This window comes from Empidonax traillii, unplaced genomic scaffold (assembly GCF_003031625.1).
Source record: "Empidonax traillii isolate 1590-97213 ecotype Southwest subspecies unplaced genomic scaffold, ASM303162v1 scaffold54:size2178333, whole genome shotgun sequence".
Classification (NCBI taxonomy): domain Eukaryota; kingdom Metazoa; phylum Chordata; class Aves; order Passeriformes; family Tyrannidae; genus Empidonax; species Empidonax traillii.
In genome coordinates, this window is record NW_020955247.1 from 1339537 (window position 1) to 1362155 (window position 22619).

The 22619-nt window shown below is 35.7% G+C and overlaps 1 protein-coding gene across 8 annotated transcripts in view; it reads left to right on the plus strand.

Annotated features, from left to right (window-relative positions):
• Positions 1-22619, plus strand: part of CSNK1G3 (casein kinase 1 gamma 3) — a 71517-nt gene that overhangs the window by 753 nt on the left and 48145 nt on the right. For 6 of the 8 annotated variants that reach the window (XM_027879351.1, XM_027879353.1, XM_027879349.1 and 3 more), the window contains exons 2-4: positions 14657-14728; positions 16854-17270; positions 21065-21105. In XM_027879351.1, coding sequence (XP_027735152.1) covers positions 17093-17270; positions 21065-21105 — 219 coding nt within the window. In that variant the 5' untranslated portion in view covers positions 14657-14728; positions 16854-17092. Of the gene's footprint in view, positions 1-14656; positions 14729-16853; positions 17271-21064; positions 21106-22619 lie in introns of those variants that run through there. The other 2 variants (XM_027879355.1, XM_027879356.1) reach the window with 2 other exon arrangements.

A 22619-nucleotide genomic window follows, 5' to 3' on the forward strand; every position in this document is an offset into this window, starting at 1 on the left:
GAAGATTCGTTTGTTTTGTTGTTTTTTTTTTTTTAAATGCCCTTTGCACGTAAGAACTTTTGTAAGTACATAAATAGTTAGAAATATATACTATGCAAAAATACCTTTTTTTTTTTTTGCATGTCCTTAAACATGTTCATAAGTGAAGCACACTGTTAAGTGTGTTAAGCCCTGCTGCCTGGGTTGTGACTACTTGTAGGACTAAACAACTTCCCTGCTCTGTAGACTCATATGTTTTCAGAACACAAATCAATATCTTATGGATGCATTTTATCCTGAGCTCCGCTGGGATGTTAAAATCTAAAATGTGAGTAATGTGATTTTACTTTTAGAGGGAAAAGATAAGGTACAGGTTTCTGTGTTAACAATATTTTAGGAGATGTCTTCTCTCGACCTCAACATCCTTTAGTCAGTTTTTTTTTAATTGAGACGTTTCAACAGTTAAACAGTATTTGCAGTGGAAGTAAGTGGTATTTTATTATGCTGGCTTGAAAAGGACAAATTACCTTGCAAACAGCAGACTAGTTACATCAGCTGAGGTTGACTTTCAGCTAATAAAATTAATCTTTTTCTCTTGTCACTCTACTTTTGAATCATATAGTTGTATTGGCTTATGAAATGTATATGAATGTTACAGTCTAGAATACTAGTTCTTATACAGTGATACATTGCATTTTCTGTATGGATTTTTTTTCCTGTGTGATCAAAATAAGTATATTAAAGATTAGTTAAGAGATTCAGCCTGTTTGTTTGGAAGAATTATAGACCCTATCTTAACCCTTCTGAAGTTGTTCTTCCCTAAAAAAAGAATAACTGAATCTACAAAAGAGTTTTTCCTCATCCAGTTTATTTATTTACAATTAACAAGGCTGATTTTACTTCCTGTGGTAATTTTTTGGTTTTTAATAGTCTCATAATTAGATTAAGTGCATTTTTAAAGCTGATTCAGTATATCAAAACTTAGTGTCCCCAGTGCATCTGAAGGGTTTGTCCCATCAAAATAGGGCTGTTCATGGTTCTCTAGTTATTATGCTAAATTGTTCTATGATTGGAAATATCAAAGTTACATGCATTTGTAACATCTTTACTTTTATCTTAAAAACTTGTTAAAAAATATTAGGAACTTTCCTGCTGTTGGAGATAAATTTAGTTTAGTTATGTCTTTGGGACAAAAATAGATCAAATGTGAAGAATAGGGAAGTGCCAATGGTTACTTTTCTCCAGTTATCTTCTAATTATAAACAAGAACTTTCTAAGGAACAGGGTACTGATCGACTGTAGTAACTTCATCTAACTTTTCTGAAATTATTCCAGCTGAACGTTTTTTGTTAGTCTGTTGTAAATGAAACACTTGTTTCTTGTTCCTTAGGTTTTTCTTTTTACTTTTAACTGATTTTTTTGGAGTGGCATACATAAAAGTAATAATGTGATTAGACACAAACATAAACCACGGGAATCACAAAGTTGTAAAGGAGTTTGACATGCTGTTTCTTTAAAGTTTAAGTTCACTGATTTAGCTGCAAATTAATTGCAGGAGTTCTGTCAATCCTTCATACCTCACCTGAGGCTGAGAGAGCAAAAATACCTGACAGTGCTTAGGGGAAGACTGGGACAGTGCTTTTCAGTGGTGGACTGTGTTTAGATGATCTTAAAATAAGGGTGATACCTGGGAGTTGTTTAGCAATGTAGATGGAATGGTATCAAGTGTTTAAGGCGCGGTGCTGTCAATGCTGAGGCCCAGGTTCGGTTCCCGGTCAGGACACTCCCTGGGCAGATGGAGCTCATTAGCCCATAAAGGCAATCCATCTACGTCCTGAGGACCTCGCTGCCACCGTCCAAGCTCGCTTGGCCCCGGCAGATGAACCTCAGGATTAAAGGGTGGGCTCAGTTCCGCGCACACTGTGTCTCACCTAAAAAATCCAATGCGCAGGCTGGAAGGTGGAAAGACCTTCCCCGGTTCTTCGTTCGCAAAGACTGGCCATTACTTTACCCAGGAAGAGTAGGCAAAAGGATTAAAACATGTTTTTTGCTTTGCTTCTGGACCTTTAACACTCTTTCGAAGATATTTTGAGATGTCTGTGTAATTGGTTTCCCATATCTATTAAAAGGTAAAAAAGTAACTTCAGTGTAATTGTTGTATACTTTCTGACAATCCGTAATTTGATTTTTTTGCTATGTCAGCATTTTAATGCTTCCTCCATGCCTCTGCACAACCAATGCAGTGAAATCAAGCCTGCTGGTGCTGAGCTTGTTTTTTCTAAGTGTAGTTATGAGTAGCCTCTTAGAGACTGTCACTAGAGTTCTAGTGGTTTGTGAGCCACAGCTGAAATAGTTGGGTGAAGAAAAATGTGTGTGTTTAAGCTAAATAGTTGCATGAATAAAAGCAGACTAGTAAGAAAGTAGTTGAACACTAGGCTGATGATCACAGATGAAGACAGTGACTGGAATGTCTAGCCCTCCCTGTGATCTTAGGTAAACCATTATAATTTAATGTCTCCTCTTTGGCCTAAGAGGATATAGAAGGGGAGACATTGCACACTAATCCATGCTGCAGAATTGGTTTGGTTTGTGGTTACTTATGGAGCTTTTCTCAAAGCAGGATTTTCAGAAGTTGTTGTGAAGCTCTCAGTAAGTAGTAAAGTAGTGAGCTACATTAAAAAAAATATGGATTAACTTATTTTTGTCAAATTTAGCTCACCTGTTAATTTTATTTCTGGTGTTTTATGGGTGGCATATTCACTGCCTTAAATGAATAAGTAGGAGGATTCTGGAAAAAAAAAAAAGATGTGTGAAATATTTGTAAATATTAAATATGCAACACTATGAGAATATTATAAATGTATTTACCAGTGTGACATTCTAGGATGTTTATTGAACTTCATGTTCCTTCATTTGTGACAGAGAGCCTTTTTCACACTATTTTTAACATCCACTCTTCCCTCTCTTGTTTATTCCTTTATCTAGTGTTTTTGAGAATGTCTAGAAAAGCTTTTAAATAGGTAAAATGCACTTTTGACTGTTCAAAAAGAGGTATTTTCTATAAAATAGGTATACTGTAGGTATGGAAAGCTGTAAAATTTTCTTGCTGCTTTTGTATCTGGTCTCCTGCCTTGTGCAGTGGAGTTAGGAATGGGGGGGAGACATATTGATCAGTCAGAACTGTCTTTGCAAAAATATTTACTCAGATAACTGCAGGTCACAGAAGTCCATGACAGACACATGGGTAAGATTTGCATATTGAAGTAGGTTTATTACTTAATCTTTGTTTAGAACATCGCTAATAAAATTACAGCAGTGTTTTCTCACGCTTTGTGATCTTCTCTGTAAGCTTACTAGCCAGTTATGCTTTTAACATACCAAGACTTTTTTAGTAACTGTTTTGCTTAACAGAAACTATTAGTAATTTAATGTCATTTTCCTAGAAATAATTTTCCCCCCCGATTTACCTGGGTGGTAACTTATACTGTTCATCAACCACATGTTTTAATGATGTTTTCTTTTTTAAATTAAGACAGGATGTAACAGTGATGGATGATGTCCTTTTCAGTAGATCAAAAATACAGAGATATTGTATGACAAGCAGAGCCTAGATTTCAGTTTGAAGTGTGTGGTTTGTCACACTTTCTTTTTGTCTCTGGAATTATTCACTAGGTAATTTGTGAGGTGATGTGCTCTTTTTTCAGTAAACCATGTAGAATAACAGAATGTAGATGGAATAGATTCTGGCAGCAGCATAGTTAAAGGTGCTATTTGGGTGGCAGTTTGCCTGTGGAGGTTGCTGAGAACAAGTTTGGTGTCCTTTAAGAGATGCACTCAACTGTTTGTGGGACACCAGTCATTGCAGCTGTGTTCCAGGCTGTTCAAAAGATTATCCCGCTGTACTTCCAGGTATTCCCCTGCTTCATTCCCAGCTGTGCAGTTCTGTACACCCTCCTGCTCTGCATCAACTCATCCAACTTGAGCTGATTCAGCTTCTGTTCTGTACGAGCTGCTATTGAGTGTGTGAGCCTTCTGTGGGATTAGGAGGTCTAATGGCTTCATTGAGATGTTGGAGCAGTGAGGCTGGAGCAACAGGAACAGCAGGTAGTGTGGTCACCTGTAGCAGGAGGAGAGCACCATTGTGCTATTCCATTATATTGTCTAATTGCATTTTTCAGAAAAAAATTTCAGACTTAGGTTCTATTGTAGCCTTAAAACTATGCTTCTTGGATAAACTTGTCTTTGAGCTTAAAGTGCCAATTACTAGAAAATGTTGCATCTGTTAAGTTGTGAAAGCCGCATGGGCTGTATTTTTGTATAAAATTAAAGATATGGGCTTCTGGCAGGTTAACTTTGTGATACTGGAAGCTGTGATTTAGTCCAAGGTAGGGCACACCTGTGCTGCACAGAAGAAAGTATACGATATAAAAATTGTGTTGTTATATGTAGAAATCCAGTGAGTACCTCTCTGTATTTAAGGCACTAAGCATTTTCTGGTTTAGGTCTCTGACTTTAAATGAAGCAGCCAACATGACTGTATGTAAAGACATGTAGACTTCACATTTCAACAGCTTTTTAATGTAATGGTGTAAAGCTTTAGGGGAGATCCATAAAAAGCCATAAAATCCTTGAATCCTAAGTATGCAGTAATTGTGGGAAGATGAAGTAAAACTGGAGAGGTTGGAGTTTGACATGATTGCATTAAGGGTAATGTTTTACTCTAACCTCAACCACTAGTATTTTCTTAGTTGTATCTTGCAAATACTTTCTTCTGAAAACAAAGCAGTATAAAATGTCTTTTCTTTCTGTGGAAGATCACCTCAGTTGGTAAGCATTAATTTCTTGCAATGTTCCAGGAGTAGGTTGCGCTGTGTATGAGATTATAAAATTTTCTGTTTAACATTTACTGCCAGTAGGCTAAGGGGTCTCTAAATGTGGAGAAATAACAAGTGATGAAACTTGAATTTATGGGTGGCAGTAAAGAGGGATAGAAGAATTTTTCTAACAGACAATGGGAAGACAGAATGACCAGATTTGCTCTTAAGCTTTTGTCAGACTGAGAGATAAATGTCTTTGCCTTTCAGAAATGCTCTTTGAATCTCTGATTTAAATTTTCCAGCTTTGAGCTTTTAAGTAAAATCTGTTTATTGTACTTTGAATTTTCTTCTTAAAAAAAAAAAATCTATTTTTAAAAGAAATAAAGTGTTTTTGATCTGCAGTTATCTCATCTGCTACCTATACAAATATGGAACTTTTTTTTTTTTAACAAGCTTAAATTGTTATGCCTCTGAAGATAAGTTCCTATAGCTTCATAAAATCACTTTACGTAGTAGATATTAGCTATCCGTAGTGAAGAAAGGATGTTATCTGTTCTCTGTTCAGCTTGCAGCTTGTAATACTAGGCAGGCAATAGTACGTCTCTCCTTGCTGAGTGAGAAGGGAAGGTTTTATTGTGGGAAGAAACAAGAGGTTTTGCAAAAAAAGAGACCTCAAGATATATCAGGGAAAGCCTGGGAATACTGTGGAAACATGGAAGATATCCAACAAGCTGAAATTACTGCACTGAGTCTACGTGGGCGTTGAACACTAATCTGTAGACAGCTAAGCTTAGCTAATGTTGATGCTTTTGAGGAACAGTTTGCTCAGTCTGAATCTATCATAGTCTTCCTAAGTAGTACATTAAGAGTTTACTACACAATGCTTCTATCAAAATACCAACTTTTCTCATTTTAGTGCTTGAGAATTCTTTTTAATTAAAATCCTTGTAGTTAAGTAATTGTTTCAGACCTTGGAAAACTGATGTCAATAGCATCAGGTTATTTTGTTAGGAGAACTTTGAGTTTAGACCAGATGATTTCATACTCAGTATTGTTTAGTTTTATATAAAACTTTGGGAGACTTGTTTTTCCTCTCAGTTCCATAGGAAGTCACTGGTTTTAAGTACATTTTTATATTACAGGACTATTGATGAATCCAAGATATTACCTAGTGTTTTTCATTAAATTTGTGCCACTATGCATCTTATGTATTCAATATGAAGGTGGCAAGCATGATTCTAATTGGTGTGGTGTCTGAGACTTTATCCATACCATTTTATTGCATATTAGGCTTATAAAACAAGGAAAAAAAAAGTTTTTACCTTTTAGAGACTGTAATGCTCTAGTTTTAATTTCACAAAGACATTTAAAGTATACACTGCAGTGAAAGCCAAGTAAGTGAGGAGAGCTGCAAGTATATTTTATAGTAAAGTACTTGGATTGCTGTGGAAGGTACCTATCTAGTTTATGGAGACTATTAAGAGAGCAGAATAATTTGATGACCATGTAGTTTTTTATTGTCAGAAAACCCTGACAGATTTATAGCTGCAAAACTTACTCTGGAGACAGTTTCCTGTACTGTGAGTTATCCCTTTCCTTATATGTGGAGTTATATAACTTGAATTTGGCTCCCATCTAAATTTTTGAAGTAGAATCTAACCATGTAATTAAAGATAAGTGAGAGGAGGAATTGTCTCAGTGAATTAGAAATGCTTTTAATTTGGAGAACTGATCTTCACAGTCATAGTGGAATGCTACAGCACACTATGTACTTTATCCTATCCAAATTCTAACCTGAAGACAGAATTAGTATCTTCTGGACTCTGAGAAAATGTTCTTTTTCTTCACATAGCCCTGGAATGCTTCACTTTGATGCTTAATTTTGTATTTAGATGTAGTTATGGTGCTAGATGAAATGTAATGCTCTTTTTAATTTGTTTTCTAACTTTTAGATATGTTAACTTTACAGTTTCTCTGGCCTAGTGTGAAGCTAATCTGTACCTTTCAGTTGTTCTGCTATAAAAGTTTAGTGCTGTGATACAATGTTTGATGTAGAAAATTGAAGCCTCCATTATGTAGTATTAGCTAGCTCAGCACTAGCGTTCTGTCAGCTGTGGACAATATAGCCCATTTAAGTCTGCATGGGTGTGGTGAGGGAAAAGTGGAAAAAACAAATGACTGAAATATTGCTTAACCATCACCTATGTCCTTTCTCTGCTCTATAGTAATTCAACCTTAATACTGTCATATTAGATTTTTAAAAATTATTCCTTATGTTATGCCTCTCCTTTCTGAAAACTTGACTTTCAACTTCTACTCTAAAATGATGATTATATGATAGTGCAAGAAGTATGGATGCACCAAAGTTTTAATCAAGTAAATGCATTCACTGGCGGGGAATCCCGAAGTGACGTTGGTGAGATTTTGTTGTGAAAGCCTATGATGAAGTTCAATTTGTGGATTAGGGCCAAACTTGTCTTTGAGGTCAATGAGAAAATATAAATGTTTATGCAGTGACCAGAGATAGCAATCTTCAGCTGATCTTCAGCTGTGTTAACAGAGATTAAGTGACTGCATGGAGATCGTAATTGCTACATAGTTAGTCCAGTCTGTCATTTGTGGAAAAGTTGTATTGAGTTAGGGTGACTCTGGGTACTATATGGGTCTTCTGACGTGACAGTATTTTGACAAGAACTGGCAATTGGGTGGTGGAGAACAGTGAAGTTTGTTAGGTAGTAGCCTTTCAATTGGCAAAATTAAATGTACAGAACAGATACTGAAGTTTAGGTGTTTATAGCCCTCAGATTTGTTTATGTGACTTTAAACCTTGGTACAAGAAAAATTACACTAGCTTAACTAGAATAGATTGTCTAAACAAGCTTCAATAAAGATGAGGTATATTTTGGTTACTTTTTGTCCAGGGGAATGTTTGATTAAATGTGTTAATAAAGTTGTTTTGCTGTTAGATTTTGTGCGTAAAGGAGGATTATATGTGGCCATATGCAGTTTGCTAGTGAACTTCCCCTAGGGAAATAGCTATATGCATGCAAATTGAAAAGCTTCTGGAATCCCTAACTAATTATGTTCATTGTAAGTAGTGTGTGGAAGTTGATACCATGAGAGATAGATGTAATTTCTTTTCTTTTTAGTATATGTACAACTAGAGAGGAAAACATGACTTCTTAGAAGTTTTGGTTGTGTACATTTTTATTCATGAGAAAGCCACTTGGATTTACCTTGACATTTTCAATTAGGCTGCTGCTTTGAGTGTGTCTCATTCATAAGTGTTTGTGGACTGAGACTGTATGTATATAGACTTAGATTCAGTTACATAAAATTCTGTTTTATGGGGAAAATCATACAAATCTCTAACAGTAAACAATTTGTTTTTTTTTAAACCTTAATTTTCAGGTATGCTAACAGTCTAATTTGTACACCAACATTAATAAATTCTGTTCTTCTTGTGATTTGCAAAACTTTTGTGCTAATCTAGAATGGGTTGATATTACAGAATATAGAAATAAAAAAAGACTGGACACTGCCTGAACAGTACATTTGTCTTAGTTACTCGTAGAGAGTGAACTGAAGAATCTGTGAAAAACTTAGACCTCTAAGTAAAAAAGAAGTGGTAATATAGAAGGTTCTTGAGATACAAACATTGCGTTGTTGGAAGTTTGTGGCCTGTTAGGTGCCTCGGAGTGCTGAAAAGCCCAAATCCAAATAAGTGTTTTGAAGCCATGCACACTGAGAAACAAATTGCACAGCTGAGCACCTGTATGATCTCTTGTAAGGAGTTTTTATTTTCATAGGTATTATATTTGTTTTCTTAAATAAACATATGTATCTTCTAAAGTGTCAAGAATTTGACATGCATGTGATCAAGACGTAGCAGTTGATTTGTGTGTTGCAGCTGAAACTCTAGAAAGGACTTCCAACTTAGTAATATATTATATACTTTTTTTCTGTGGAATAAATGTAGTGAATGTGGGATCTCTTGTTCTGTATTTTGAAAGGCAGGCTGGCAGGGAAAGAAAGCGAGCAGTGGTTTTTGATAGCCTGAGTGTGGTTGCTGCTGAAGATCTGATTAAGGTACGTTGTCACTTCTTGTATATCCCATAGGTTTGTCATCTTATTATTGTGGAGACAGCAGTCCTACTGTGTGAAACTGAAAAAACCCATCTTTCATTCTTGGATTAATTCACATCTGCTGCAAAATGTTGGAGTTTTTTAGAGAAAATTATGTTCCTTCAGAGGATTTGCATGCTACTTTTAAAGTGCTTCCAAGGTAGTTGTTTACCTAACTGAAGTCAGAGTTAAGTACCTAGAGTAAAGTATTCCTTGATGACTTAACTAACATCTGAAAGTATGAAGAATTCTGGGGTGTGCTAGAAGTGGTAGAAGGGAAAGAGCAGATAATGCCAAGTTGTATTTTGTTTTTTTATGTTAAAAAATTAAAAAGACCTATAAAACTATGCTTCATTGGACTTGGAAGAATATGATTGGACTTCCCCAGTTGTATGAAGTGGATTCCATTTTTGAGAGCAAAATGAGTTACTGATGAATAAGTTTTCATTATGTTGAGTTTACATTTAGAAAACACCTTCTAAGGCTTGTAAAATGATTCAGTAATGAGCAATTTTGATACATGTTATTGACAGGTGAAGAGAGAAATTGTGTCAGAAGTTTGTTTGGAAATGTTTGGGGTTTTTTTAAGCTAATATCGTGTTTGTACCATCTGTGGAAGTTTTATTGTGCTGAGTATTTCAGCACTCTGCTTTGGTTGTTAGTGTTGACTGAGATGATAATAGTTTTTCTTTTTTTTTTTTCTGCTTTGGAAAGATGAAAAATGATAAAATATTATTTTTGTTACTTTGAGTTATGCAATGAGTCTTTTTATTTTCAAGTTTGCCTAAGAAAGTAATATGCAGAAAATAAATCTATAGACATACTTATATGTAACATAAATCATTGGAATAGCACCTTAAGTTTTTTGGGTCACATGGAGATCATGCGAAGACCTGAATTTTTCTCATTGGACTAAATTTAAAATAATTAAATATTTAATGATTAAAGAGCGGATTTATTTTTCATGAAAAAATGAGTCTAAATCATATATAATTTTAGAGCTATTTCCCAATTCAAATTCTATCCCAGGAGTTGTTCAAAGTTAGAAACTGCTGTCCTACACTTTGAAGGGCCTTCAGTTGTGAGCCTTTTTGCTGTGGATTTGGAATTTCATTGGTGTCTTCTGTTGCATGGAGACGTATATAAAAATGAATGAAAATTGGCAAGTGAATGTGACTGTTCTTCATCTCCAGTGAGAGCTTCTTAGTAGATGAAATATTCTGTAAAAACTATGTGTAATGCTAGAGAAAGGCTTTTGGAAATCTGTGGTAGAGGCATTGGAAACTTTCTCTGAACTCTTCTGGAAGGTGTGAGGAGAAGCTGTGCTGCTAGATTAATGTCAGTGCCAAAAATCATGAGATCTTGGGAGTAGAACTATGCGAACAAAGACACTTGAGGGGTGAGAAAAACTGCAGAGGTATGAAAATGCCAGGAGCCTGAAGGAATTTTAAATACCTTCTACTTAAACCAGGGATTTTTTTTACTGTCTCTCATAGAATGATAAAATAACAAGGCTTGGAAGGGACGCACAAGGATCATCAAAGTCCAACTTCTGGCCCTGCAAAGGACAGCACCAATAATCACACCATGAACCTGAGAGCCTTGTGCAAATGCTTCTTGGATTCAGGCAGGGTTGCTGCTGTGACTGCTTCCCTAGAGAGTCTGTTCCAGTGGCCAGGCACTCTCTGGGTGAAGAACCTTTTCCTAAAACCTAACCTAAACTTGCTCAGACATAGCTTTGTGCCATTCTCTCGGGTTCTGTCTCAGATTACCCCAGAGAAGAGATCAGTGCCTTCCTCTCCTCTTCCCCTCACTTGGAAATGTAGACTGCAATGAGGTCTCCCCTCAGTCTCCTCTTGTTTAGGCTGAACAAGCCAAGTGACCTCAGGTGCTCCTCATATGGCTTCCCCTCAAGGCCCTTCACCATCTTTGTTGCTGTCCTTTGGATGCTCTCTAATAGCTTAATATCTTTCTTATACTGTGGTGCCCAAAACTGCCACAATATTCAAGGTGAGGCCACGCCAGTGCAGAGCAGAGTTGGACAATCCCCTCCCTCAACCAGGTGGTGATTCTTTGTCTGATGCCCTTCAGGACATTGTTGGCCCTCCTGGCTTGACTCATATTCAACTTGCCATTGACCAGGACCTACATATATCCAGGGCTTCCCTATCTCAGTTGTAGAATTCAGCACTTGTCCTAAACTTCATCAGAGTGGTGCTTGTATCATCCAAGTGTTTTAGGAATCTTCTGGACCTGTTTGTGCCAGCTGTGTGATGCTCCCAGTTAACATCTGACCAGTTGAAGTCCCCCATAAGGATGAGGGCAGTTGTTCTGGAGGTGTCTCTTAATCCCTCACAGAATTCATTGGTGTCATTTTCTGTCTGAGAGGTCTATAGCAGACTCTGAGGATGACATCTGCACTATTTGTTTGCTTCTTAATCTTTATCTAGGGGCTCTTAACTGTGCCACTGCCAACTGGGAATACATTCCAGCCCCTTCGTTACATACAACACTACCCCACTGTGTTGTCTGCCCTTCCTGTCCCTCCTGAGGAACCTGCAACCATCCAACATGGCACACCAGTCACAGGACTCATCCACTGGGTTTCACTTGTGCCAGTGATGTCAAATCTCTTGAGACTGGGCCAAGTTTTGAGCTCCTTTTGTTCCTAGTGGTTCGTATGTTGGTGCAGAAACATTTCAAATGTGGTTTGTTGTAGCCAACATCGCATGGAGAAAATTAGGGATCTCCTTGTCACTTGGTTCCTCAAGTTTTGGTGTGCCATCCCATTGCTTATCAGTGACAAGCCTGTTTATGTCATTTTCCTTCTTCCCATTTAGTTTAAATCTCTTATCATTTTTTTTTTTTTTTTACTTTCCTCTACAGCTCTTCTGCTAGTGTATGCTTTTCCTAAAAATTATGGAAAATTAGGATACTGCTACTAGCAGTGATATAGGATTTTGTAATTAACCTGTGAAAGGTATTGCATATGATACCTAAGGGAGCAGTTATGGTTGCGTATTTCGTTTAACTTTGTCACTCCTGGCACTGGAATGTTTTATTTAGTAGCTTTGATATTCTCTTTATCAGTTTATTTAGGAGTAAATTTGGAACATGAAAAAGGAATGAAGTAGATAGATAGTTTGTGTTTTAAAGGTGACTTGCACACTTGAATTGTTGTGACAACACCTTGGAATATGTAAACTTGCATATAATTACAGTGGCGCTACTGCTGCAGACTTAGGCATTTGAGAGACATCTGAAAAAGGAAGGTGCTTGAGTGAGTTATTCTTTTACTCTGTCTTATATAGTGTCCTAGAGAGTCATTATTGCTGCAGAACAGGGGTCCTGTGTGGCATACAGTCTTTGGTAGTGTTAAATGGGGCATTTTCAACTGAGATTCAGAGACTCAGTTGTGTAGACTTATATATCTCTAACTTAGAGATGTCTAAAATATTTTTCACCAGTAGTTGTGCTGAAATTGTGACTTGTACTGAGAGAAATTGTGGTTGAGTGGGTGTGTATGATCTTTGGTAGTGATGTAATTTAAAGAGCTGGCAGTTTTTGCCAGGGCACTTGCAAAAGGAGAACTTTAATATGGATATGATTAGATGGTTTGATCAAATTCTTGCAGCCCTGCAAGAATTTTTCTTGTAGCTGGTGTTGCACTGCACTACTAGGTTTTGAATACTGAATAAAGGGGGAAAATATTAAGAGGATTTAAAGGAAAATTTCTCCCATGTATATTTAGGTAAAGTTACTTGACTTCACAGATTTACTGTAGCAGAATGTGTTTCCTTAATAGATGATGTGTTTTTTTAGGTGACGTGTGAACTTAGAACAATAGCAGCAAAGGTGTTGAATAAACCAAGTTTATAATGGAACAGAAGATAGAGCCTGAGTATGTTTTTCTAAGGGTTCTTAGGGAGTTTTCAGTGTTCCAAGATCTTCAGGATGATACAACCGCACGACATGAATTTATATAAAAAATAGGTTGATTATACTGATTAATTGAAGGATCACTTTTGTTTACACACCTGTATAGTTCTATTAAAACTCATTCAGTCGCTGTCTGTGTGGAATTTTATTCATCAGAGAGAATGGAAAACAAGCTTTTGAAACAGACTGGATTTTCTGAGTTGGAGTCTTTGTCTATTAAGCAAGCGTTGTGTGCAGATCATCAATGTGTAAAACATCAGAGTAAAAATGTCTCTTTGAGAGAATAGTTGTCTGTCTGTCCTCTTCAAGTGTCACAAATTGCTTGTCTAACCTTTAGACAATAGATGTCTTTATGGAATGGTTCCTTTGGTACTTGAATTGACTTTGTTGAAGTATTTAGTCCCTTATCATAGTGCAGGAAAAACATTACTGAAGTTGTGAGGTCAAGTGCCTGAAAGTTTTGCAGTTCTAATGCATATAGGTGAATTACAACATGTTTGTGTAATGGAGTAGAGAACTGAGTAAACCCTCCTGAGCTAGGAATAACTACTGTAGTTCCAGAGCTAGTGGTTTACCCATACCAAGGTCTTGGTGAATCCAAATAATACGTTTTGCCTTTTGATTTCTTACATCAAACGTGGTAGAAGCAGTACTGGCAGGAATAGTTAATTCTCTTTGGACCAGATAAATAAAATTGACCTTAGGTGCTGCTTCATTGCAAATTGGGTATTTGTTTTGGGATGGTTTTACAGTAGTCTTGTGGCTAAATTTATTCCAGTAAATTTGAGTCTATACTCAGTTTTAAGTCATGTGTTGATATGAAGTAGTAACCTGCCTATCTTTTGCCATTGATTTTAACTTGTGTTTCTAAAACTGAACCAGAGATTCTTTTTGCATTTCTGCAGGTGCTACATATGTCACTGTTGTCAGTCACCTGGAACATTGTAGTCACTTTTCTTACCTGTCTTCACACTTCCTCTCCTTGCTTTTCAGGCAATCTCTCTAAGGTGCTTGGGAAAGTATCACATTGCATCAGAAAAGTAAAAACTCTAGTAGCTGATGTTAGTTGGGCTTCTCAGTTACTCTGATGTTACTTGCCTTCTTACAGGTCTACCAGTCTTGTTTTGCTTTTATCCTCAGTCTATATGGGTTGTTTCTAATGAAGATCTAATTACTTTTCCTGCTATGTAATACTATTTGGACATTTTTTTTTATAGCTTCCTTTGCCTTCTCTTCCTTTCTACACTTGAACATAATAGTAATTTCACTCCTATGGCATCGCTTTTTTGACTTGGCTTTGATAGTGTGTTTGCCATTCTACTGATATTTATTCATTTTTTAAGCCATTTTTTAAACCAAAACTGGTTACATCCTAGCAATATTACCTAATGCTGGGCTGAAACTTATTGTTCAAGTGTGCTCATTTATGTCATTAGAGATGAAAAATGAAAATTAAACAGAAAATCAAGCTGTGAAATGGATGGCATATTTTTTGGACAGATTGCCTATACAGTCCATGTAACTAGCACATAGCAAGAAAAGGGGGTTGCGTAATTTAGTACACTTATACTGTATGTGTTATTTTTTCACTTTAGATGATGCACACTTTTGAATGATGTCTGACTTCTGAACCTTATAAGTTATGTTGAGTATGAAAAAATTCTGCTGGACTTTACTTAAAAGTCTTAAAACTAAGGCAACTCCAATAACTTGTACTTCACTTGCATTTTGTGTCAGAATTTTTTACATGCCAAGTAATTACAAATACTACAAATATATATGTCTTTGCCTTTTAGTGCTTTTCCTCTAGAATGTGAGCATTATGGTGAAGAAAAGATATTCCCATCAACTTTATAACGTTGTCGTAGGTAAGTACAGTATAAATATATGAAAACCTTTTGTATTTCTAAGGTAAATACATCATAAAATGTTGTACAGGAACTTCAGTATGGAGAAAGTAATGAGTGCTGTACTTATGTCAAATTAGTTGCAGTTTATTTTATTAGGAAATGTCGTAAGAGAACACTTGTGTCCTGGAGAAACTGTGACAGAAATGCTTGCATGTTTTCTTTTTAATATCTAGTATGGGAAAAATGTACGGGACTCATGATGTTTGTTTAGCAGGTATCTTATAAAATGTACTAATTTCAGTTTACATAAGAAAGCATACCCATAATAACTGAAAGGGGAAGGATATAAATTACCATGTAATACATTTGTCCAAGTAATTGGTGCATTTCTGGAAATCGAAATTTATACTGATCATAATGTATTTTATGCACTAAAAATTATAGGATTGCTTATTGTTAGTTCTCACTGAAAATCCAGTAAAATATGGAACATAAGTATTTCTTTCTCAGTGTTTAAAATATATATGCATTCTGTTGCATCAGGTGTGCTGACCTTTCTAAGAACTAAATGGTGCTCTTGAAGTTCTGCCTCGACACACTTAATGTCTTTTATTTCTTCCCTAGCTTTTGTAACAGTAATGGGTGAGGAAAAATTAACTGTTGCTTCCCATTGAGTCTATTCCTCTGAGATCTGTGCTTTGGAAAGTGACATCGGGGTATCTGGTGGTGGTGCTTGAACCTGCAAGGTTATGTAGTAGCCTAATGTGCCTATCTTTTTTTCTTAAATGCTTTTGTCTGTATTGTAACACAACATTGCATTCACTCCTCACTGCCGAAGTCCTTTTCCCATGCATTAAGCAAGTTGTCTTGGACTAGAATCTGCATTTGTATTTTTTGATTGCTCTCAGAACAAGTCTTTCATTCCCCCTTTCACAGTATTGTGGTCATTGGAAATTCTTTGCCAAACAAATCTCCATGTACTTCACTGCTCAGGTGATAGGTTAATTGGCTGCTGATTAATAATTTTTAAATATCACTTAGTGTTAATCATGAAATGAGTGCGTATGATTCAGCAGATGCAATTATTCAGGTAACTATTCATATTATTTGGTATGTTTTCTCTACTGGCTCTTTGATTTTTGGAATGTAGTAAGCTATGAGGCAAGTAATAATTCTACTTAGTGAAAAATGGGTTTAAGAAATGAAAATGTATTCAGCTCAAAGTGTTTAAAATAAGCGCTCCTGGTGACTATCTTAAAGTAGGCTGTAGCACATGAAATACATTTTTTTCAGAGGGGGTTTTCTTTTACAACAGTGTATTCCCAACTTTGAAGCAAAGATATCAAAATGAAACTTTGCCTATGTAGTAGCCAACTACTTTTGGATTATGGGTTTTTATACCATTAAATAGAAAACAATATCCACTTATGGCTGAGATTAAAAAAAAAAGTTTCCTTGAGTTTTTTATTGCAGTAGTAAGATAACATTGTTTTTGCTAAAGTTTGTGTAGGAATTAGTGTCTAGTCGATGCTAAACAATGGAGAAGGGGACTGGGGAAGCAAATTTATCACAGAAGTGCAGTAGGGTAGAATAAGTAAATATATTTTATTTTTAGGTTCTAGAAGTTACTGAAAGAACTGAAGAGTCCTTGCCATGGGTTTATAAATTGTACATCTCAGAAACTTTAATTTGGAAAAGAGAATAGATTTCTATAACTTCCATAACTGCAGTGTAAGCATGTCCTTAAAACAACAGACACTATTTGAGTTTAATAAATGCTTTCTTTTCCAGAACTGGCATAAGATGGAGTGAGTTTTAAGTGTGCTTATCTATTCAGGAAGTAGTTTTGTAGGGTGGGGTTTTTTTTGTCGTTTTCTTGTTTGTTTTTTGTTTGGGTTTTGGGGGGGGGGTGTTTGTTTGTTTTGTTTTTTATGAAATATCTGAGTATGAAGTGTTGAGATTTCCTAGCGCACTTCAAGCACACCAGTATGTTTTGCTATTACACCCTAGAATCAGAAGCTTTAACTTGAAAGTGCTTTTCATAGATCTATAAAGCAAGTATAATTAGTTACAACTTAATTGTGTAACTGGTTGAAGGGAAAGATAATTTTGTACAGGAATAACTTTATGTTTCTTTTAACAGAATTCCTGTAAATACTAGTAAATATTGCTGCTCTTGTGCATTCTGGAGATACGTTTTTACTGCAGATCCTACCAAGGCTTTGCAAACGGGATGAACATGCTGCTGTTGACTTCTTACTGTCAGTAACCAGCTGGGCACTTCCCTCGTGATGTTTTCATTCTCTCATTGTCCAGTTGGAGTTTGCTTATACTGATTTTTAAAAAGAAGAAGAAATCAAAGTGGAGTACCGTAAACTTGACATGGAGAATAAAAAAAAAGACAAAGATAAACCAGATGAAAGAATGGCACGGCCTAGTGGGAGATCAAGCCATAATACGCGTGGAACTGGTTCTTCAAATTCTGGCGTGTTAATGGTTGGCCCTAACTTCAGAGTTGGTAAAAAAATTGGATGTGGTAATTTTGGAGAACTACGGCTAGGTAAGATCCTTGTTTCTGTATTTCAGTTTACATTATTCAAGGCCATTTTATTCAGTGTAAGCATGAAAATCTCAGTATGAATACTCCATGCAGCTTTTCGCCCTGCTTTGAAGCTTCAGATGTGCAAGGCAAATTTAAGCCATCTTTTGTGGCTTTACCCCGCAAGTGCAAGCTCCATGGCATGTGAAAAATCTCGGTAGCAGGAGACTTTCTGGGACTAAAAATGTTTTCTAAATACGTGCAGTGCTGTCCTAAATTCAGTCAGTTGTCTCTTCCAAGGTGCTGGAAGTTACTTCATGATTATTGTAGTTTGCTATATTTTCTGACTTACTGAAGCAGTTTATTCAGATGTATTTGGTACTAAATGAATGTGAGACACATCTCACATACATCTCTCTTCTAAGTCCAGCTTATAGTACTGTGGCCTTGGAGATCTCTTGGATATACTGTAGCAGATGCTACAACCTTGTTAGTACCAGCACGCAGTTGGATTCCTTCCTTTCCTTTCTAGTGTAGTCAGGCCAAACACGGAGCTGCTGTTAGACATGGGCAGTGAAAATCCATCTGTAGAGAAAATTTGGGAGATGGATAATTCAGTCACTTAAGTTCCTCACTGAACAGATGGCTGAATATCAAATAGTGGAGAAGACACAAACTGAGAAAGACCTGTAAGATTTTGAAGAATTTGGGCAGCAGAGCTGGAAATAATACCATTTATTAAAATAGACACTGTGTCTGTTTAGAAGACTATATGTTTAATTTTGGGGACTTGAATTTCCATGATAGACAGCATGATCAGCCAGGGTTTTCGAGGTATGTGAATTCCGTATGTGTTAACAAATTGACACCTAATGGCAAGAATTTATTCCAGTGTTCTTGGAAGGCTTGAGTTAATGCAGTACTTCAAGCTTTAAAGAGAGATGTGTTTCAAAGTTACATATTTGAGACTATGGTGGGCTGTGTAGGTGTTGTTTCTGTTCGGCTTTGCCTGTGGAACAACTACTACTCATTGTCCTTCAGGCCATATTTCTAACATAGTGCTTGCATAAAATATAACATGTTTTAATGTAGTGCATTTTGAGAGCTGTCAGGGTGTAAACAAGCTTAGCTAATTAGTGCTGTAGAGAGGTTAAAGACAATATTGCAGCTCTGACTGAGGACACTGAATTTAACAGTTTCAATAATAGGTACACTTGCTATTTCTAGTAATAGTTAAACAAGATTGATACATTTTGACCTTTAGAGTGTTACATATGTGCCTTTGCAGCCCACAGATCAAGCTGAAACTCTGTCTTTCAATCTTCCATAACTTTTGAATGTGGCTTTGAATGATAATAAACCTCTCCATGAACTAAATCAAACCAGCAGAATTAATATTACACAAAGGCAAGTTCAAACTAATAAAGTTAATTTTTCGCCTGTCTCTCACTTTGGTCACAACATACAGGGTTAATTAAAAATTAATATCAGATTAACTCATTTGCTTGCAGCAGGTACAGAGTGCAATAATCTTTCATTTTAAATACAATAATTATTTAGTTAACACATAGTCTGATAGTTCTGAAATAAAATAGAACAAACAAGTAAAAGAAATAGTAGGAAGATAATAGGGCAGTGTACTGTCCTGTAGCAGTCACCAGGACAAGTGCAGTCTTTGTTGTTTTATTGTCTCTGGGTTTTGCATATATACTACTAGTTTCAAATTCTTATTTATTATTGTTTGTGAAGTAAAATTTAAGTTACTCAAAGCAGAAATTAAGGTTGGTATTATAGATTCTGATTTGTTTATTTTTTCATTGGTGTTGCTAGAGTGGCAAGTATTTAGTGGGCACCCTTTCTACAAAGATGCACATAAGCACTTTGTTTCATGTACTTCTGTAAATGGGAGTATATTTGGAACATGTGTTCTAATGTCAAATCTGAGAGACTTGATAGAGGAATAAAGTTGTTAGAGTGGTAAAGTGCGCAGGAGACAGAAATTCAGTTATGAATTGGTAGCTGTTGTAGTTCTTCAACTTGAGAAGAAAGCAATGGTCAGGCTTCAGTAGTGGCTTGTGGATCCAAATGGTAGCAATAAATAGTGTAGCAAATGACTGATTTGCAGCCATTACCTTGGAAAAGACTAAGTTGGTTTGAATATTGGGCTGTTAATTTTAAGGGTCTTTAAGTTAGTTAAGATAAACTGATGGATTAGTAACAGGAATCTTGTTGCTGTTTTGATACATTTCTCAGTACCTGAGATGTGTGTTTAGAGGCAGATCAACAGTGGTATCAAATCTGCTCTTTGCCATATTTTAAAGTGACAATTGCCTTGACTCACCACATGGAAAGTTAATCTGCCTTCTGATGTTACTGCAGAACAAGCATGTCATTACAGCATCTGGCTACTGCAACCCTGTATCCAGTTGCTTAACTGTGGCTGGATTTGTTATCTACTCCAAGTAGCTGATGTATATACCTAATAGATGGAATGAGCAGGGCTCCTGCAAGAGTTTCTGTGTCTTATAGAGTGTAATACCATGTAGTGATACAGAAGCAACTTCAAACAAAGTGCTCTTTTTGTCAAAAATGTAACTGAAATGATCATGAGATAAGAGATAGCTATTTAAGATGCCAGTATTTTCAGTGTAGTCCCTGGAAAGGTCTTGGAATTACAAACCATATTGGTGGTCCAATTAAGGCATGCTGCTCATATTGATTATGTGTCTGTTACTGTGCAGCCCTTAACGGACATGTGATTTTATTGTATCAACAGACATATGATTTTATTGTATCCAGTTTCAGCTTTACAGGAGTACTCTATTTTTTAAAATAAGGGTCAGAGGTGAAATCATAGTCTTTAACTAGCAATGTAACTCGGTTAGAGGGTGGTGCTGATAACACAAAGATTGCAGGTTCAATCTCTACATGGACCATTCATGTAAGGATTGGACTTGATGATCCTTGTGGGTCCCTTCCAACTCAGAAATTCTGTGAGTGTGATTCTGTGTAACTGTCTTTACAAGGAACTTTTTTGTCTCTGTCCATGTCTTTTCCCTGTATGATTTCTTTAACAAAACTGAGCTAAACATGGCAAATTCAGACCTGAGTAATATTACAGAGAGAAAAACTAGGATTGTCATTAAAAATAATATATGCTAAATGCATTTGTAAAGAAACAAAAAGTGCTGGAAGTGACACCTTTTTTTTTTCCTTTTTTTGCAGTGTTTAATTTTACACCTATAGAGCTTGTTATAGATTTTAATCTTTGCATGCAGTTTGAATTAATACTTGTTGAAATATGCTTATCCAGTTACAGAATCATTTTTAAAGCAGCAAATACATTTTCCAAATGGACTGAACATATCATTATTCTTGTCCTGTCCTGACTTTTAGCTTAGAAAATTACAGAACTGAGGAAAGTAATAGTCCTAATTAATTTGAACTTTGGTGTTTCAAAATTTGATAATATTAAAGCAAGTTTTGAATAGTTTTCAGCAATAAAAATAAAAACATGGAATATCACATTCCATTTATAGTAATTTATCAAGTTCCAATCTTTTTTAGTACATAAAAATTTCGCAAACTTGGTGACATAGCTGAAACTCTCAGTGAAATTGCCACTTCTTACACTATTCAAGAAAAAGAGTTCCCTTTATGATATTACACTAATAAAGCTACATTTCTTAAGCTGCTACCAGAACACCTAGCATCTTAGCTGAAAATGTTTCAAAGACTTTCTTGATGTTTAAATGGCATTTTACTTTAACAGAAAAAACAATGTCTCACATTCTTGTTTTTATTCTTTTTTCAAGGAAAAAATTTATACACAAATGACTATGTGGCAATTAAACTGGTAAGTTAATATTTTTTTAAAAAAAATTGGGATGAGAAGCTAATCAGATTTTTCCTTCCATATATATAATAATTTGATTTTTTAATGGAAATCTGGAATACTCTTGTATGAATTCATCAAAATAGATAAAAGCAGTTAGTGATAGTTGTAATTGTAAATGTGGGTCACATTGAATAAAACCAGTGTTTAATTGTTGTCACTGTTCTCAAGGCTAAATTTGTGTTTACAAAGTCTGATGATTTACAGCTGCTTCAAGGATGCACTCGACAGTCACCTTAGTAGATGCCTTTGTTGTCCAACAAGTAGAGGGACAACAAATTAAATGTGAATCTGACATCAGGTCACTACAGAGAAACTCCAGCAGTTCTGCAGACTGCATGTAGTTTAATGCCCTTGCTCCTGCTCCAAACAATTTTTCTCTTTATCCATTGGTACTTGCACATCACTTTTGGTGGACGTATTTTATTTGCAATGTTGTTTTATCTTTCTTTCACTCGGAAATATGGTAAATTTGGATGTTTTGTAATATGTTATTGTTCTGCTTTTTCTCAGTCTTTCATCAGAACTACTCTTCTACTCATATTTTGCTTTTGGATACATTAAACTTCTTGATAAATTACTGTTTTCGCAACCGGAGTATTTAATGATGAAATTCAGTTATTTACTTTTTATCACTGAAGGAATTTTAGGACTCCAGTTAATTTCTTGTTGCTGCAGTAGAATAAAACTTTTTTCATAGCATAGTATGGTCTCATAAAGTGAAAAGTAAACTGTGGAAACAGAAATGCATGGCTTTAGATGAGAAATCTAAAAATCATTACAAACATAATAAACTTCTGAAAAATACTCCTATGACTGTCCTTGCTTAGTAAAATATTTACTTTGGGAATAGTTAAAGTTTTAAAAACATACAAGTTATGGTTTGAAAGACCAACATTGAATACAGTTTTGAGGGTTATTTTGCACTATATCAGATTAAAACTCATTTTAACGTTTCTTGAAATCATTCTGTATGTCTAGTGAAACTTGAAAATAGTTTGAGAATTCTTGTAGCTAAAGCCAGTTTACTACAAAGCATACTTAGAAATATATTGCAAAATTGTGTTGGTTTTTTTTTTTTTTTAATTGTACCTTTCAGATCTTTTAAACTTATTTCCAAATTGGAAAGGATTTGGGTCACAAGATTCAGTCTTTTAAAAACACTGCATCAAATTGTAGGATTTAGTTGGATTTTGCACTTTTTCTGTTTCTCCTATTTGAGGTAGTGCCAGGACTTTATTCTAGGAGTTAGGTAGGTTGTACTTGCTGGAGGCATACCATCCTTGACCTTTTGAAATGTAAGCCTTAGAGTTTTTCTCTGGCATTTACTAGTTCTGTGCTTTGAAAGCAGTTATTAAGCCTGTGCCTAGTCTTTTTGTTGTTATCCTGAATGAAGCACACTTAATTTCCTCTCTGTTTTGCATCTGTTGTAGTTCAACTTTAGCCTTCTTGAATGGCGTTACTTGAATTATGTG